The 19,872-nt window shown below is 36.4% G+C and overlaps 1 protein-coding gene across 3 annotated transcripts in view; it reads left to right on the top strand.

Annotated features, from left to right (window-relative positions):
* LOC117403553 (transmembrane protein 8B-like) overlaps positions 1–19,872 on the top strand; it is an 89,719-nt gene that overhangs the window by 47,073 nt on the left and 22,774 nt on the right. For all 3 annotated transcript variants that reach the window (XM_034005735.3, XM_059006805.1, XM_059006856.1), the window contains exons 4-5: positions 3,960–4,093; positions 4,834–5,102. In XM_034005735.3, coding sequence (XP_033861626.2) covers positions 3,960–4,093; positions 4,834–5,102 — 403 coding nt within the window. The remainder of the gene's footprint in view (positions 1–3,959; positions 4,094–4,833; positions 5,103–19,872) is intronic.

Below are 19,872 nucleotides of genomic sequence, written 5' to 3'. Positions count from 1 at the left end.
GATTTTGACATTGATATGGACACGGAACACAAATAGTAACAAATAGTATGCTGGTTGCAAAACCAACATATGCAGCAATTGTTATATCCTGTAGAAATAGTTTTCACAGCTCACGTTTCGTTCTGCCTGTGCACACTCCCCATGCAGCCAAAGCTGCAGGTCTTTTATATTATAACCGAGGGATTAATTAGCTATTAATTATCTTGTTAACCCCTCGGCCATAGTTTGCACGAGTTTAAGAAATCTGCGTGACTGTCAGCTAATTAAATAATTACTAGCCAACAGTCACGCAGTCTCACGAGTAAAATACAAATAATAACAGTAATAGCGGACAGCTTTTCGTCCGCCCTGCATTTTAAATAATAATAATGCAAAATAATACAAAACATGCACAGGGGCAGGCAGTACCCCGTCACAAGGCTATACAAAAAAAAAAAAAATACTGTATTGTAATATGCGTCAAAATGTCGCATCTGGCGGTTCTAGGTAGAAATCTGCTGCTCAAACGCCGTCAGGATATCTAATACATATATTTAGGAAAAAAATATACCCAAATCTCGCCCGCACAATGGAGGGGGTCGACTTTTACACGAGGTCGACTTTTACTAAAGCAAATACGGTAAAGAATGTCACACTCACTAACATAATTGTTATTGTGCAGGTTCTGCATTAAAAACCAGTTGCATTTTAAACGCCATCTGCTCTGCCTTATAGTTTATTCATGCATCTCTTGGCAAGGAGCAGATGGGTGTTTTTTTTTTATTTTCCGCAGAATGGGATTAAATATAAATGCCATTTTAGCGTCCTTAATGCAATTATCTAAAGTTGCTTAGGTAGACAAAGTTATTATGTCAAAGCGATAACACCTTATTTTAATGTTCCAGGACAAATAGTAAATTAATGATGACTTATAAAGCAATTCAATGACCTAATAGGGTTGACTAAATGTGAGACACAAAGGATGGCTAAGGAAACCTAGCCATTTATTGAAGGTTACAAGATGAAGACTATAAATCTATTTTATTGCTCTTCTAAACAATGATAAATCTTAATTCTGATTTCTCCATGCGGTACAATCAGTGTTATACAAGCTAACGGATACCGAAACATTGTTATGGTTCTACAAGTTGATATCTGTTTCCGCATAATAACATTGCACATGTCTTAACAGCATAAGAAACGTACTTAACTGCTTGACTAGCTCATTCAATGCACTGAGATGCCAATGTATTACAGCATGCAAACCACACTAACAGCCTGGGTGAAACAGCCTGGGTAAAAACATATTAAAATGATGTCTTATTTTTTCTACACAAAATAAGAAATACAGCATGTAATATATTTCTATTTATTGTCAAAATCGTCTCACTATACTATCCAATTTTTAGAGATCACAGTTGACATTACAGGCAAGATTTTCAAAAGTTTGTAAATCAAGAAATCGGCATGTAGCATTGATTTGGACATGTTCAAGAGGTCGTTGTGCCTATTTCATTATTAAATAATCGTCCTAATGTGATTTCCGATATTATGTTGATTTCCGAAATAATGTTACTATCTTAACGAGCAGTGCTTCTTGCGACTATTTCTTTTGTTTGCGTGGGAATTTAAAAGATAATCTGTGTTAATTGTCATAATTTATCAGGAGTTAATTTGCACTTGGAAAAATAGGGTTTTAATTAACAAAAGAGTATGTAACGCACCTTGAAACAGACATTTAACAGACCACGTCTGTGACAGGACCAGGGTTAATTTCTTACAGACGACCTCGATAATTCAATTTGTAGTTCTGAAAATATTTTAGCCTTTGCTATACTTGTGGTTATGAATTAAATTTATTCACTTGTTTTAACCACTTGTAACCCTACGGAATGTTTGTTGTATTGCTAAAATGATATACCGCTATTTGCACCCAGTGACTACCAAGGAATTATCAATGCAACTGTAGCCTATTTGAATTCTGCATATGTAGATTATATTTCAGATGACATCTGCTGTAGATTTTATTTGAATTATACCACTGAAATCTTGGTATAGAAAACAGCATATTAGATATTACAAGACAGTTTCCTTAGGTGATTGCAGATTTGATTTTAACATGTGTCTTAGCCACACAAGAACAAAGAACAGGCATTAAGGACACACAGCGATGCACTAGGAATGTGATCGAGATCAGTGACAAGGATTTTGCCTAAACATATTTGTAATGCTGTCAGACTCCCCCCACACTTTATGTACAATGTACACTTTCATCTAAACATGTTGCATGCATATAAAATGTTCTTATAATACTGTAGGTGTTCGGTGGCAAATCATGTTGAGTTTATTTATCGCAGAGGCCAAAGAGTACCAGAGAAAATGCATGATTAGAGGAATTAATTGATCAATTAATTATAAACAAATTGTGAACTGCGTTAGGGAGTTACATCGTAGCTTTAAAAAGCTTAATAAATATATAATGAAGTGTTACATACATGGTATACATGTATAATAACTAACAACTACAAAACACCAATGGCACTTGAAACATGTATTTATATATAGCCTACATTTTTCTTTTCTTTTTAACCAAAAAAAAAATGCAAAATGCACATTAACCCTTTAAGGACTGGGATCGTGTAAACACGATAAAAAAAACACTTCATTTTGATGACTTACAGGGCCACAATACTTTGCAGTACAGGCTTGAAACACAGATCAATGGATAGGGGAGGGACTGACGCTCACGTCCTGCTACTGTAATAAATAGATTTTTAGTGAACTTTTATCGGAAGAGAGTCAACGACAGCCAAAGAACGGCTGGTCCAGGGGGAGCATCTCACTGTAAAATGCTTGGTACTGAAAGGGTTAAAGGAGTTGTATATAGTAAGCTGTGGCAAAATATTCCCCCGAATGAAGGTAAATGACTAATGGAGGTTTATTTATTTATTTTGAATCCGTGCCGTCCGATTTTTACCCATCAGCATTTTATATGTGGTGTTCTAAATAAATGTACATTCTTCATGACAAAATTCACAATTTTATATGAAGTTTAGAAATTATACACAACATAGATATTCCCATTATTTTTTATTTCCATTTGGCTGCTGCTCGCTGGTGGGAGAGCCGCGTACCTGAACGCTAGTAGTTTCCATAACAGCGAAGGATGCTTCCATTCATTTTTCTTTATCTCGTTAACATGCATTTTGATTAACGAGTTCCCCTTATCAAGTCGTTGAGGCAGGTAGTGAGGTAGTTGACCTGCGACAGTGAGGATTTTTAACGAGAAATGCGTTCATTAATGACCTCATCGACTCAATTTCAAAGCATTAAAGGATTGATTTAATTAACACATTTTGTTTGCTACTAAAGCTCTCGTTACTATACCACGAGTTCGATAGAGTAACACTGTTTTTTGAAAATCCTGCCCTACTTGTTATAATAATCTGATACAGGTCATATAAGATGGTAACCATAGATCCAGGTACAGTATAACAAAAGCTAGTACTGCCTGACTGTAATGGAAATATTCTTACATTCAAGCTTCATACACTATATTTGACAATCAATCTAACCCATTCAATGTGTCAGTGCAGATTTACTGAAGGAAGCCATTGGAACATTGCTCTTGAGTTGCCAGCAGCATAATTAAGGCCACTTGAGATTCAGTTTAGATGACAGTGGTGTTCTGCATTGTGGTGTTTTAAAAGTTTATAATATACATGTATTGCATTTTGGAATATAGCTAACCAAATGAACTAAGGGGCAATGTATCCTACAGTGCAGGTAGTTTCTCCTAACATTTACAAATACAGAGCTATAGCTGCAATGTATTTTGGGTGTAAATGTTAGTTCACAATATGAAGAGGGTTTGAATTAACAGAATTGTCTTGACCCACTTTTGTGCCACAGGAACAATTCAGCAGGGAAGAAAAAAAAAATCTTGGATGTTTTTTATAGTTTTTTTTCTCTCTGTGTAGGGGCTGTATGAAGAATGCCAATACCTCTTTCAACCCCAATTAATTGTGCAGAGATTGATTGGTATTCCTGTCCTTTATCCTGGATACTTGATAGATCAGATGATCCCAGTTCACAACAAATCCGCACTCTATAAGTAAGTGGTACTGCTTTATCTCTGTTACTAATGTTACAGATGTAGTGTGTCATTGTTATGTTTATGTTTTATCACGAGAAATGACTTGTGGGAAAGGGAGATGGCACAACTGTTACTTAAAGATAAATTACTCTAGTGATGTGTTTCCTACCATACAGGCAACATAAATTGAATCATAAGTGAAGCTATTAAGGACATTATCTCTTTTGGTACTGATGCAAAGAAAAACAGTATGGATAGGCTGAATCCCAATGGAAAGCCCTTAAGCAAAAGTGCTAACCTCCAGTACTTGTTTAAAACACATTCTGCATGCACTACACTCACACTGACTTCTACAGCACCTTGTTGATTATGTTTTTAATTTATAAAACAGTCAAGTGTATTTTTACAAGATCTGTGCCCCAAATTGCAGTATTAAGAACATCAAGAACTCCATATAAGCAAATAAATATAGGAAAGTTGCTGCTGTAGACATTTATTTGTGTAGTGCTGAATTGCTATAGTGTGGACTGGTGTGTTGATCAAAGCATCCTAAAGTACATACAGTAGGATTTTAAAAGTTTCACATTTGGTACAGAAATACTGCTTGTTTTTTTAAGTAAGGAGTGTGTTTGTATGTGCATTACTCAAAGGGGGTGGAACTTTGGAATGTAGCAGGATAGCTCTTATCGATTTAAGATGAAAGATTGTTTCAGAACCTTAAACATCATTTAATTACAAACTTTTTTTCTTTCTTCTAGAGTGTATATTCCCAATTACAGCTCCAGAGTCAAGGTGCAGCTTAAGGACTGCAGAATTAGTAACAGAACTATGGAGAGCTGCCCTGTCTTTCTGAAAATAAGAGCGAAGGCACCCCCTCTGCATAACTCAACATACATTGACTGCAAAGATCGCATGAGCTGTGAGCTGGAGACTAAGCTTCCCTTTTGGGAACAGTGGTACTATATTCTGGTTGACAGATACATTGGGAATGTCAACTTTTATTTCCGGATTCAAGTTCAAGTGAAAGGTAAGTGCAGTTATCCATCTGGATACAATCACATTATTATAATTAGTTGTGCATATTTACATCTGCATCCACTACTGGAATTTACAGCCATAATATTATCAGTTGTCTGTTTTTTTTTATATAAGTTTAGAGTGACAAATTATTATTTTTATTTATTTTCCCCCAATTTGGAATGTCCAATTATGTTTCACCGCAGCGAGTCCCCACACAGCACAAATGTTCTGAGGGCATGTGAGCATCCTCTGATCGCACAAGCCTAAAGCCAGAATCACTTTTAAACCAAGCAATCCAGAGCAGAGGTGGGCGGGCTCAGAGAACAGAGATCAGCCCTGCTCTTTATCCACTCTGAATGTGCTTGGTGTCTGACTTCGGAGTCAAAGTTCAGTCTCTTTGCACAGCCCGCAGTTGTCTGTTTAAGAATATAAGACTGTACATGCAGCCTGTGGTTAATAGTTAATATAATAGGTATAAACCAGTGTATTTTTGTTTATAATGACATACATCTTAAAAAATGGCATTTAACACTAGACCAAGGCGATCATTTTGACCGTTTTTGGAATTTAAGTTGAAATTGCTGTGCGTGTGTTTAAGATAAGGAGCTGTGCTTTCCTGACTGTTCCTAAATATATGTACTAATGACAAAGAAAGAATCACATAGCTGCAAAAATTAGCGAGATAAAATACTTATCATACCTATTCCGACCAGGTGCGGTCAAATTGACCGATACATATAAAACATTATAACAGTTAAATGTTGCGGTATTATTTGTGTTTATCAGCCTGGAATTGAAGCTGTATTGAAATTTGATTATATTAGTGTGCATTCCTCAAGTGAGCTGTCTGTTGACATTGCTATTGTTTCAATGAGCCTCTGATAGCCCGTCGATCAGCCTTGACAGCTCACAGCGCCAGGCTGTCTGTCTGCACTGGTACTTTTCTAAGAAATTCATTGCTACCCCAATACACATTGCAAATGGATCGCTGGACAGTAAAGCAGTGTTTGGAATTACTGCAAATTTTACCAAACAAGATTCTGATGCAGCAAAGATGGACCATATGATAACTGCATTGCATATTTTGACAAGCACAGTATGTACATGATATAAATGTATATACACAGATTTGACTGGAGCCCATTCTGTTCAAATGTTTATTTATTCATGTCATTTTGATTATAGTACGGCTGTATATAAACGCATAGCTTCGGTTGCGTATATGCATGTTATGTAGGCAATATAAACTCATTTATTTTAAAACATTTTGATACGTCATTTCAGTTGTACAGTTTTCTAGTATATGATATACCTGTATATAGACACATTTATTTTCAAATATTTGTTTATTTAATTTTTTACAGTTTTTTGAGGATGCGCTTTATGTAATATGTCTGTATAAAACACATTTCTGTTCAAATGTCCGTTTATTTACAATGTTTCGGTTGTGTAGATGCTTTATATGACGTTCCTGAATAAAACTTATATTCTTAAGTTTTATGACTTAAGTTTTTTCACTTATATGACTTCTATTCAGTTGTTTGTCCTTTCATTATAATATTTATGTTGTTTTTAATACACTGGTCAAATTGACCGGTCATGGTGGTTCCAGGTATGCCTATAAACACGGTCGTTCTAGTGTTAAAAACTCTTGCCCTGGTGGTATTGCTTCTTTGGGCCACATTTAAACCATAGAATGCAGGGAGCCTAAAGCTGAGGCAGACTGGCAAAGCTGTGAGGTGGAAGGTGTGGGAAAACGACAATGAAACAACAAAAGGGAATCATTACATGCTGTAAAGCTGACATAAATATCTATTGTATTTTTTTTAATAGCTTGACAAAATGAGCTGCTGCTATTTCTGAAGAAAAAAAAAAACTCTGCCATGAAAATAATCTACCACACAATATTGCTGCTGATTAGTTGTGTGGAGAAAGGTTTTTAGCATGTAATGCAGCCTGCCAGAAAACCCTCTTTGTGGTTCAGTGCTTTCTATCTCCTCCTTCTTCTCACTGACCTCCTTGCAGGATATCTCTCTGACGGGATTAGGTACACGGCCCTGAAATTTTTTTTTTCTTCTTCTAGCAGCTTAGCTGCACAGCCGAAGGTTTATTTTTCCTCACTCGAGGTACAAGGCTTGTGGTGAAAGAATTTGTGTCATGATTTAATCCATTTACATATTTTGCACATACAAAATCTGATTTGTAACAAATAAATATGTCTGTACGAAATATAACAAATTCTCCTATTTTCTGAGTCATTGTCAAATCTACGTATTGCTGTGTGGTCCAGTAGTTAAAGAAAAGGGCTTGTAACCAGGAGGTCCCCGGTTCAAATCCTGACTGACTCACTGTGTGACCATGAGCAAGTCACTTAACCTCCTTGTGCTCCGTCTTTCAGGTGAGATGTTGTTGTAAGTGACTCTGCAGCTGATGCATAGTTCACACATCCTTGTCTCTGTAAGTTGCCTTGGATAAAGGCATCTGCCAAATAATAATAATGTATATTTTTTCTAAATGAAACTGTTTTGGATTAATCAATATTTAATATCCACATCATCATGTGTGTTTTTTTTTTAAATAGCTACTACTACTCTATAAGTAAACCACTTCGATATATTTTTAGATTTAGTTTGTGAATTGCCACTTGTAAGTTGATATCTCAATTGTCTAATACACTTGAGGTTTCACCTAACATGTGTGTAAATATGTATGCATTGTGATGAATATGTTCCTTGACTAGCAGAAAGGGCATTCATAAATGGTGTGTCTGCTTTAAGAAAGATTGATATATGTATTAAGCTAAAACCACTCTTGGTCTCAGGGGGCGTTTTATATGTTTAAAAATTAATTCATTCGCAATGAGGGTTTATAATACAATGACAGGAGGGTTATAATGCAATGACAGGAGGGTTTATAATGCAATGACAGGAGGGTTTATAATGCAATGACAGGAGGGTTTATAATGCAATGACAGGAGGGTTTATAATGCAATGACAGGAGGGTTTATAATGCAATGACAGGAGGGTTTATAATGCAGTGACAGGAGGGTTTATAATGCAATGACAGGAGGGTTTATAATACAATGACAGCTGGCTTTTAAATTTATATATTTGTTACTACTAGCTTATAGGTAACACATGCAACAGGTGTTGCTGCTCCATTAATTTATTTAACGCTTTGGATGTGAAACCTTTTGAAACATCTTAAATTAAAAATGAAAGTTAATAGAAAATGATGCATATTTATATTAATTGCTTACAGTAGTCCAGCACAGTTTCTAGCTCTTTATTACTTGAAGAGCATTGAAGCTCAGGCAGGTATGGTGCAATGTAATAGGAGTGGATTAGTGTCGAGATGCTGCTGCTGTGTTTAAGGAATGCAGTATGTGAGACCAGTTAAGTGCCTGAGGGCAAGCTCTTACAAAACGTGTTGGCAAACTTAATTTCTACCTGTTAATGTTGAGGCTAGTACTGAGGTTCATATTGTTGTAACAATAACTGAAGCCAACTCTGAGTGGTCAGTGCTACTAGCAGCAGAAAGCTCTTATAGGTTGGAGTTATATTATTCATAAAGCATCTGCACCATGTTTTACAATGGTACAGAACTACCAGTAACACATACTGTATGGATGGTACATGTAGGAGTCATGTATTGGAAACGTATCACCTTTAAAAATGTACACGTAGTTTAGTTTACCACTAATAAACATTTATAACATGTATAAACTATGAACTATGAGCAGCTGACAAGTATGTATCATTGATACCCGATAAATTATACAGATTGTGTAGGATCTTTTAGCCAATTAGAGCGCACGTTTTGCCTTCTGTATTGCACAGCACATCACAGAGAAACCCTATTCATGACATGAAACAGCAGTGGGCCTATTCAGTTGAGCTCATTAAATTAGGACCCTTCCTAGTGTTTACATATTTTTACAGAGACTCAAATGCTCTGTTTATGCTTCATTTGCACAACCCCAGTGCATAAAGATTGTACATTGTTTATATCAATTGTGTGATCTGTCTTTTACCAGTATTGTAGATCATGAATTGAAATACTGTATAGATCAAATTGCTGATATTTTGCTGCATGCTGTGTTTCAGAAATGTCAATGACAAACCCTAGTTCCTTCCAGCTCTTGGCACAAACAAACCCGAATCCCTTTGAGGTGATGTCACCTTGTTTGCAAAGCAGCAGTTCAATGTCACACTTACATCTTCCCTTCATACAAGCACACGATTACAAACAGTTCAACAAGTACAAGACCAACTAAAATGCTCTTTTCATTGGTTTTTTTTTAATTAGTAATGAATGATGATCTAAGTTCAATAGATTATTGCTGTCAGTGAATATTAATTCAGTTGCTCTAACCTGTCTGTAAACTAAAAGATCTGGATTTGCCCCACCTCATATCTCCTTACAACAACTGCAGCAATAGTTTCAGTTTTGTATTGTTGTTCTATAACAAGTATTGGGACACCATGATGTGTGTGCACAGTACCGTTCCATGGGGGAAGAGTAGCGTTTATGTACACATCATAAATACATCAATGTACAGAAGGTTGAATTGATGGCACCACACAAAAAAAAACGTCCTTGTAATTATGCAACCCTAAAAATTACTTCCAAATAAAAATTATAATCCATCAATTCTGAAGAAAATTGTATTTTGGGATCTAAAAGTAAGCTTGATTAGCCAATTATCATTGCAATCTGTCTATAAAATGCACTGTTTGTAGCCTGAAATTAAAGCATTGGTGTGTGTAACAAGTGTTCATTACATTCAATATTGCAGTGGCTGTTCAGACTCATAAAGGCAGTAATGATATCAATGTTAATGACCTTGATTAGGCACTGAGCCATTTGCAGAGGATATAAAACCATTCAAAACTGTGTGCATTTAAAAAAGTTAGTATTCTAAGGGAAGTGTTTTTAATTTACTTAAATGGTCTCAGATATAAAACAAGAGCAGGTTCTCTGCCTTGAAAAAGCCTAATGGTTTCATTCCGCTCAATATATTTAATGCTGTGATCCAACAAAATGCATTAAAAAGCTAAGGATGTATAAATTAGAGGCTACCGACATATTGAAGAAATACCCAAGAGGTGAAATCAGTAGGTTGGGAAATTGCTAAGAACTTTTATCGTTTTATTTTTCAAGAGTAAATTATTATTTCTTGCCATAATCCCTTCTTTCCCCGATTTGAAGCAGTGCAAATGTGTTTTTCTTTTTTATATCAGTTTTTTTCTCCATTATCTTGGTTTTTCTGAAATGTCTTTCACAGTATGTGATTCTCTGGTCTTTGTGGCGTTTCCACGGTTACTCCTTTTTCAGGAGCGTAAGTAGTTCTTGCTTCAGAATAGATAAAGGTTATTTTTTAGACATGAATTTTTTTTTTTGGTAAACCTTCTAAGCTGGCAGTAAAACATGTTCGTGTTTCCTGCCTTCCACTGTGTCAGTAGATTCTTGCTGCTGACCTTCACAATTTAGTCAAAAAGTATGTTCTCATGAAGCAGATTCTGTTTGGGGCTTAGCGAATGCTGTTGTTGGTGTTTGTTTTTTATCTCCATCACAATTCACATGTGAACTTCAAAACTTCTGGTCAACGTGTATATCTAATTTTAGTATTACAGTATTTAGCCTACTTAGTACTGTTGTGCTGTATATTATAATGACAGCTAGAATAGTAAGGGTCAGTAGTCTAGATCTTTAGTAGTACTGTACTCAAAAGATGAATGTTTCAAGCAAGGAATGGTATTCAATTGATAGGACTCTTCTTTTACATATTTTTACAGTTGTAACCACACAAAAGAGACCCATATGCTCTGTTTATGTTTGATTTTCAGAAGCTCAAAAAGGTTCTGAAAATCAACTGTTTAGGTCAATTGAACAGACCCCTATATGTTAAAATGTGGTGTTTAGGGGGATACTTATAGCATAACAATAAATAGTTCTTTAAAAAAGGTCTACATTTATGAATATGTTTATTTTTATTACTATTATCTTATGATTCTGGCTGGATTCATACATGTAATATTCACTGGAGATGAGTGAAAGTATTAAACTGGAATTCCGTGGCATCTAAAGAAGAGTCTTCTGCATTTTTGTTCATTCAAATGAGCAATTCAGAGCTCCCCTGGGCCAGGCACCACATGATTTCCACGTCTTGTCTTCCAGCTCACTGAAAACGTGTGGTCAGCAATTACTCCTAAAACAAAAACACACCAGGGAGTTCATTGTTAAAGAAATTGGATTACTGGTGCTGGGCTGTGTTAAACATAAGAAGGACAAGAACTGGATCTCATTGAATTATTAGCTTGCTATGACAACAGTCACACCAAGCAGATTTGGTACAGAAGCAAGTCATATGAACCACAGGAGAGGTTTGTAGAAAACACGTGAATAACATGCAGCAGGAGAAATCTTACAAAGAAGAGAAGGCGTCAGAATCTAGAATCACGTTAGAGTCTGAAACAATGTCTGACATTGTCTGTGTTTTTATAGTTTCATGACAAAGTTCAGGAAGTTGTTCTATACATGCAAAGTTCCTCAGTACAGTGAAATCTACCTTCAGAGAAGTAAAGTTAAATTAAAGGGAGAAAAAAATTGAATTGGGAATAAAACTAGCAAGAAACTGCTCGGAACAATCGTGTACCTGCCCCTGCAACAGATGCTATGTTCCATTTGCTACTGGTAACAAGCACTTTGAAAGCACTCCCATTCGTTTCCTTCAGCAGCAATCTCAGATTGAACTGCTATGCATTGGCAGAAATTAATCTGTCGAGGACTGATGAAGGCAGATGAACTTGTGAGGGGAAAAAAAATCTGTTGGCAAAAGGGAGGGCTGAGAATACAATTAGGGAAAATTTGATATTTTGTAGATGCATGGTCCAAGGCCAATGGAGTTTGAATTGCTGTTCCTTTCCATGGTAGTGTTTCAAATGCCAGGGATTTGGGAGTTAGTTTTGACTTTTGATGACTACTTGCGTTCAGTCACTAAGATTTATTTTTGGCACCTGAGGAATATTGCTAGGTTGAAGCCCATGCTGTCCCTGATTCACGCTTCTATAACCTCAACAGCTGATTATTGTAATTCCTTGTTTGCCAGCCTCCCAATGCCTTACTGAATAAGTTGCAGCTAGTTCAAAATGCTGTAGTCAGAATACTTATGCATACCAGGTCTACTTGTCGCATTTCCCGTTTTAAGATCACTACATTTGCTGCCAGTGAAGCATCGAATTGGTTCTTAAATGTTGCTCTTCTCTTCTGGGAATCCATGGTTTTGGTTCTACCCATATACGTGCCTTACTTATTCACGTACTTTGAGATACAGTACACCAATAATGGTCTCCTGGTAATTCCAAGAACTCGATTAAAAACGTATAGTACATTTTATTCTAGAAATATATATTCTATGTTGCAGAAGATCAATACCTGTTTTGTGAAACTTAAATGGTACTTCCATGCTTTAATGGAAGTAATGAAATGGTGCATTTCTGTTCAAATAAAACGCTTTATAGTATATTTTTACTTTTTACTGCATTCAATGCAGCAGGTCCAGATAATGTATCTGCCTATATAATAGGGGGTTGTCCCGGATAATGTATCTGCCTATATAATAGGGGGTTGTCCCGGATAATGTATCTGCCTATATAATAGGGGGTTGTCCCGGATAATGTATCTGCCTATATAATAGGGGGTTGTCCTGGATAATGTATCTGCTTATATAATAAAGTTAGCCATTTTTTATAGCCAAATTTAAAACAGAATGTGATAGTTCTATGACCAGAGCAGTGTTTCATCTCCAGCAGCTTAAGAGCCAGAGAAAATTGATGTTTACTTTTGCGAACTGATAGCCAAATAATGGGCACCAAAATATAATTTACACCATTTTCAGTGAAGTGATAATAAAACTGTTAATTGTAAAATTGCATAAATATAATATATTTGACTCCTTAAATGCACCTTCTAAGTAGTTTTTTAGTTCTTTTTTTTTAAACCAGCAGTGTGGAAAGTTCCATTTTGGTGTAAAGACCGTGATAAATGTGGTCCCCTTACTCGCCACATTAGGTTTGGGTGTAAGTTCAGCATGTTCAGTGATCACAGCTTAAAGCACAGATAAGTAATAATGCTCGCCTCAAGCCTTATACTGTTCAGAGGTGAACATTTATTGCACCAATAAAGTCGCGTCATATTGCTCATGGTTTATCATTGCTAATATAATGCTGTGCCTTTAGACCTTAGACAAGTTTTCCTGGTGCTGAGGTAGCTCTTTCATGCTCTTGATGTTTCTCATCCTGCACCCTGCAGAGAAAGAGAGCAGGCTGACACCCAGACTGCAAGCAGAAAATGTGATAATTCACTGTTTACGGAGCATCTGGGTTCAGGTTTCTGATAAGACCTTTCATGTGACCTCAGAATTTTAACGTTGAAGTAAAAAAGTGCAGGAAGTGGAACAAATGAAAAGGGTTTTTTTTTTTCTGTATCCCTCTGGAATCACTTCAGTTGTATATAGATTCAACAATCATGTTCTAGTGTTGGGATAATATGTCCCAATATTCCATGGAGGGGAAGCTCAAGGTTGCCTTCTGCAACGTATATCACCTGATCGCCAGACGAGTCACAGCCCCTTGGGAAGATCACCATATTCAAATTGAGTCTCACAAACACTATCCAACTGAGAAATGACCTTCAAATTCTACACAAACGGCTTCATGAGGCTGGTATTAGGTAATCCACTCTGACATCCAGGAATGTTTGAGATGGGCTAGGGCTGGGTCATTGATTGCTTCAATAGCACAGCTTGTGTGGCTGTATCTTTAACCTGGTTAACAGTACAGCCCTTCCCTGACCTTTTCCCTGTCAGTCACCTTCAGAATCAATCACAAAGAGCACAGATTCCAGTATATATTGCATCCATGAGTATATGAATGTAAAACCCAATAATTAAAGAATGGAAACTTCAAACAGCTAATTATAATACAAAATGCCTGCAGTACACACTGATAATTTATGGTGTACTAAAAAATAAATGCCAACGGTTAAATACTTTCAAGAAAACAGATCTTAAGTTTTCAATTTATGGAGTGCTGCTGTGTCTTTATTTAGCATGTGGAGTCTTTTCAGCTTAGCATTTTTACTGCCGGTATTCTTGTTAATAGAACATAGAAGAAGCATAGTAATTCATTAAAGTGATGTTCATGGTAGACTCAGTAAATCACTTTGAACTGTGAGTCTGCTTGTTCCTTTATTAAATATTCATTGCTTTAGAAACAAAAAGCTTTTTAAAGTATACATAAACAGTAAGCACTTTCATTTCTTTACAACGGCAGCGCTCCAGACTGTGACTAAAATGGTTGCAAATGCGACAAAAACATTTTGTTGGCACCTGTCTTTTTGGGGTTTGCCACCATTGGCGCCTGTAACCCCAAAAGGCTACCTCTCCCTTTAAAGATGCGTGTCAGTATTTATGAATGCTCTATGACATCGGTCTGTAAGTTAAATAAAAAAATTAAGAATTGAATTTTGTAATTTGGAAGTGTACTCCTTCCCTGGTAGCCACGGCAATGTGCTGCTGAAGTAACTGCTGAGAAAAAGGCCTGAAGGTATTAGTACTCGCCAATCCAAACCCATTGAGACCAGACAGTGCTCACATTTGCTGATTGCAATCTGTCCCATACTAAACACAGCTTGTCTATAACAGTGTCTGAAAAAAGTACAGAGGCAGTTGTGTACTTTTACACGCCTTTTCTTGGTTTTGACGGCTGCTAGCAGCATGCATTTCAGTATGATAACATGGTTCAGATTATAGGTCGGTTCGAACTACCAGGGTTCTAGGTGAGAGTCTAGTCTGTTAGAAAATCTGAAATTTAAAACAAAAAAAACAAACACTAAAATCACCCTGGTGCAGTCTTTCTATTCTTAGAATTAGACCTGTTATCTAACACTGGGTAGAAAATGGCTCCTACGGATACAGTAATTGTGCAAAAAACAACATTGTCCTTAATAAAACTGAAGAGATTCCTGGTTGCTCAAAGAAACAGGAATATCGCAACAGCTATCTGCAATACTGTACCCCTTGTTTTGATACTGTTACGCTTCTGAATTTTTATTTGTTATAGATAAATGGTAATGAGCTTTTGTTCCTTATACAAGTAACATAAAGAAAGAAGATAAATGCAAACACATGTATTGCAAAATACTGCAGAATTACTAAGTCCAACAGTTAGAATGGGGGAGTGTCAGTACCATCATCATTGTACTGTGATACAACCGTGACCTAATCAAATCAAGAATAAGTGTGATTATCTCATTAATAAAGAGATGCAGGTAGTTAGACTTTAGAGTAATGGTGAACACATCTCTCACACTTTTCCAACAATGTGGAATGGCAATAGAAAAAAGGTTTACAGAAAGATATATGTGTACCAAAGTGAGATACAACAGTAACTATGCTGAATTTATACAACACGGTATCCCAATTTATTTAGCAGATGTTGTCCCAGTTAAGTTAAAGGTCATACATAGAAAACACAAACTCAGAACATACTGTATGTAGAAAGCCCCCTTTCTCTCAGAATAATGTATGTGAAGATTGCAGTCTATTGGAAATGTATAAAAATAAACAAAGCACTGGGGTATATATATATATATATATATATATATATATATATATATATATATATATATATATATATATATATATATATATATATATATATATATATATATATACACACACTTGTGTGGCAAAGTGGTTTGCAGTTGTAGAGTGGGTCATAATATCATTCTGTGTATGAAATTAACAGAATTGAAATATACAAAGGGTGGGTCTTAAGCCATTCTCTGTGTCTACGCAGTTTCTGCTCACAAACTCCCCCACTGACAAAGAATGCTTTTAGAAAGAGTTGTGAACTAACTGCTGGACAAGTGTTACCTTTTCCTCTCATTGAATGAATCATTTAGGTCCGGCAGTATCTTGCAGAAGGCAAGCCAGACAGTTTTGAGTGTGCTTTGACACCTCGGACAGAGAACAGTACCCCTCATAAATACAGCCAACATGGGGCGAAGCCACGGACCAATTGAGAACAATGGGCTGTCTCTGAACGAGAACAACCAATGAGAAACACCCCACGTGGACTTGGGCACAGCCCAAAATAACCAAACTAACCAATCACAGGGTGGAAGTCAGGACAACAAAATCAGCCGCGCGACTTTCAGAAACGCTGGAGTTTGCCCATGAGAGAGCTTCCCATACGAGCATTCCATGCTTGCTTTCCATATGAGCTTCCCATGAGCTCCCCACACTAGAAGTGTGCCCCACAGAAGAAACAGTGCTCTAGGCAAGAGAAAGAAACAAGCTCCACTCACAAAGGGAAGTGGCTTGGAGTTTGGAGAAACGAAATGGAAGCGCTGAAGAAAGTTCTTGAAGTCAAGGGAGCATAAGTGCTCGAATTCACGGAAGACAAGGAAGAACCAATGTTCTGAAGAATGGCTAAAATCATCTTCTGAGGAAGGGCCCTGCTGTCCGTCCTACGAGAGACTGAACCAGATAACAGGATACTGCATTAATCGGAAAGCGGGTCTTTGTTTTTACGTCGCTAAACGAAACGAACTGAAGCAAAGCCAGCAGTTATGTTTTGGAAGATCCCAAGATAATTGCAACAAGAACACTTCTACGAACTACATAACTTTTCAATTGCAACGCATTATCTGAACTGAGTTACGTCTGATCAACGGAACTATTTCCAGTTGGAAAACTGCCAACAACAACTATAATGCTGCAAGACTTGGAGATCAACAATCTCCATTTGAAAAGAACTAGTTGTTTATTGCGAGCATACGCAATACAATGCATACAGCAAAGAACCATCTTCATTGGAAGATCCAGAGAGCTGCAGTATTCATCGACACAGATTGACTTCTTTATATGGAAATCGATAAGTGTTCAACGTATCTAATATTAAATACTTTATGACTCGAGAAAGTAACTGTAGTAAATGCTGTCAAGTTAGTAGATAAACCGTTCTTGGAATAGAAGATTACTTCCTGTTTTAGAGTGTGTAAGAAATGTATTTTGTTTGTTGAAATGTGCAACTCAAAGGAGGTGTCTCGTAACTGCAGAGAATGCAGAAAACCCTGATAACCCACAATTTCAAATTCACCTAATTTTGCTTCATATTACCATCAAAAACTATTTGCTACAAAATAAAAAAAATAAAAAAAAGATATGGTGACACTCCTCAAATGCATACACTGTGATAAATATTGTTTGACAAACTGCATAAACAGTATTTCAGTCCATTTACCATTTTTAAGCAAACATGGTAACAGAAAATAGAACAATGTAGATCCCCCTATAAATGTACTAAGAGTGATTGTTATACTGACCACATTTCAAATCAATACTATACAACAAATGACCCCTGAGATACAGTGACGATCACTGCATCATATCAGTAAGAACAGACTGCTTTTAGGACTGTTTCCCTGGCAACCTTTTATGCTGCAAAACTGGATTGCATTGGCTGTTATTGCTAGTAATGATTTTCATCTTTCTGCCAGGTGACCATCTTTGTCTTTTTTTTTTTTTTTTTCATTTTTCACCTAAGAGCTCACAAAATAATTTTTCATCCAGACGTGTGCAGGCAGAAGCCAAAGATGAATAAAGTACAAATCAATATGTACAAATAATGTTACAAGCTGCTTAAATGAGAATTATTATTATTATTATTATTATTATTTATTTCTTAGCAGACTCAGCAGTGTGGAGTAGTGGTTAGGGCTCTGGACTCTTGACCGGAGGGTCGTGGGTTCAATCCCCGGTGGGGACACTGCTGCTGTACCCTTGAGCAAGGTACTTTACCTAGATTGCTCCAGTAAAAACCCAACTGTATAAATGGGTAATTGTATGTAAAAATAATGTGATATCTTGTAACCATTGTAAGTCGCCCTGGATAAGGGCGTCTGCTAAGAAATAAATAATAATATCCAGGGCGACTTACAATCGTAAGCAAATACATTTCAAGTGTTACAGTACAAGTAATAATATAATTAAGAGCAAGATAAATACAATGACTTTGAATTAAGTCATTGAGGTTGTCATTTGATGGACTTATCCTCAATGACTCCTCTTAACACCAGTGAATTGTCAAAAACATGTAAAACCATCTCTGATGCATCCTTTATTACCATCTCAAAGAAGCTGAAAAAGTAAGATTCTAATTTGAAATCTCCCAAATAGCATTTGTTAGTGTCTAATAGGGTAAGGGACCTGTTTGTGTGTTATGCAAATAATAACAAAGTAATTGGAAGGCTTGGAACTGATATCTCCTGCTGCTAATTATGTTTTGATTCCAAGCCAATCCCACATAATAACCGAGGGTATTCACTGCTTGCTGAATCTCTGCAGAAGACAAGCAGCACACTGTGTGGATCATCTTTTTTAAACAGTATACAAGCCCCAGCTCTCCTTTTATGGCACCCTTCTTAATAAGAAGGGATATGGTGCACAACAGCACACTGTCAGTGTCATTTCACTGGTAATAAGAAAGAAAGACAACCCCAGGGTCCAAAGCTCCATCTTCATTTGTAAGCTGTCTTGATTTTGTTTCCAAATGTGTATGAAAAAGCAAGGTACACAATAAAGCCAGTTTAAGTGAGCAGTCACAATGTGGGGTATTAGACACCTGATAATTCTACAGCTGCAGAATGGGTATTGCTAATTGGTTTTCTTCCATTGAGGCTTTATGTGGAAGGTAACAAACATTCTACTTCAAGCACACAAACAATGTACTTGCTGTATAAGGATTCTGCTCTGGAAAGAAAAAAAAAACATGCAAAGAGTCCTTAACAAGTTAATTTCACGTCTAGTTTTAAAACGTTAACCATTTTTCCAGGGCTAACCGGTTTGCATGCATGTATTTGTATTGCTTTTTTATTGTCTCTGTGAGTAATTCTTGAGTGGATTCGTTTTCAAGAGGTGCGCGACAAGGGCCAGTCCAAGTGCCTGTACATTGTAAATTGTAAATGATTGTTTTACATTGTACCATTCTTTAGAATCATGTTTATGTGTACAAATAAATCTAATATTGAAAGTATGCTTCCATCAAGGACCCCCAGCTAAATGTCTAATCATTCTCATTGAGTAATTTGCTTTTTTAATACACAGCCTGATGCTATTTATTTGATACGACTAAAGCGATTGTACATGTATTATCAAACTACAGAGGCCTAAGCAGATGAGTATGGAATATGTTTGTATTGGTTCTATATAGAAGACCTACTGTATCTAGAAGTCTTATCATCGTTTTATATGTATACACAGTATTGTGCTACCATAGTGACAGAATAACCAAATAACCAAACCAATACACTTATTATATATAATCATCAACACAGACAATGTTGCTTTAAATTTACGTAAATATACTTTAAACTGCTTCTGGTGTACAGAGGTCAAGGTTGAACGAGGCGTCACATTCATGCTGGAACCTAGCTGCAATTTACTTCAGTATCCAGTGTGTTGTTACCACTGAACAAGCTTTTTAAAGGTGCTGAAAACTATTAGATTATATTAAATGATGATATTATATTATAACACATTTATTTTCGAAAAAAAACCAAGGTATATAAATGATGGACATTGATGAAATGTTTTTAATCACTTGATCATTCATCCTTGGCCATGACACGCTTGAGTGACTATGACTGAAGCATATGCACTTAATCACCTAATTAGTGAGACAGTTGATTGGACACTGGATATGGAGTGA

This window comes from Acipenser ruthenus, chromosome 1 (assembly GCF_902713425.1).
Source record: "Acipenser ruthenus chromosome 1, fAciRut3.2 maternal haplotype, whole genome shotgun sequence".
In the NCBI taxonomy this organism is placed as follows: domain Eukaryota; kingdom Metazoa; phylum Chordata; class Actinopteri; order Acipenseriformes; family Acipenseridae; genus Acipenser; species Acipenser ruthenus.
The sequence above is the reverse complement of the archived record's forward strand: the minus strand, read 5'-3'. Positions and strand labels throughout refer to the sequence as shown.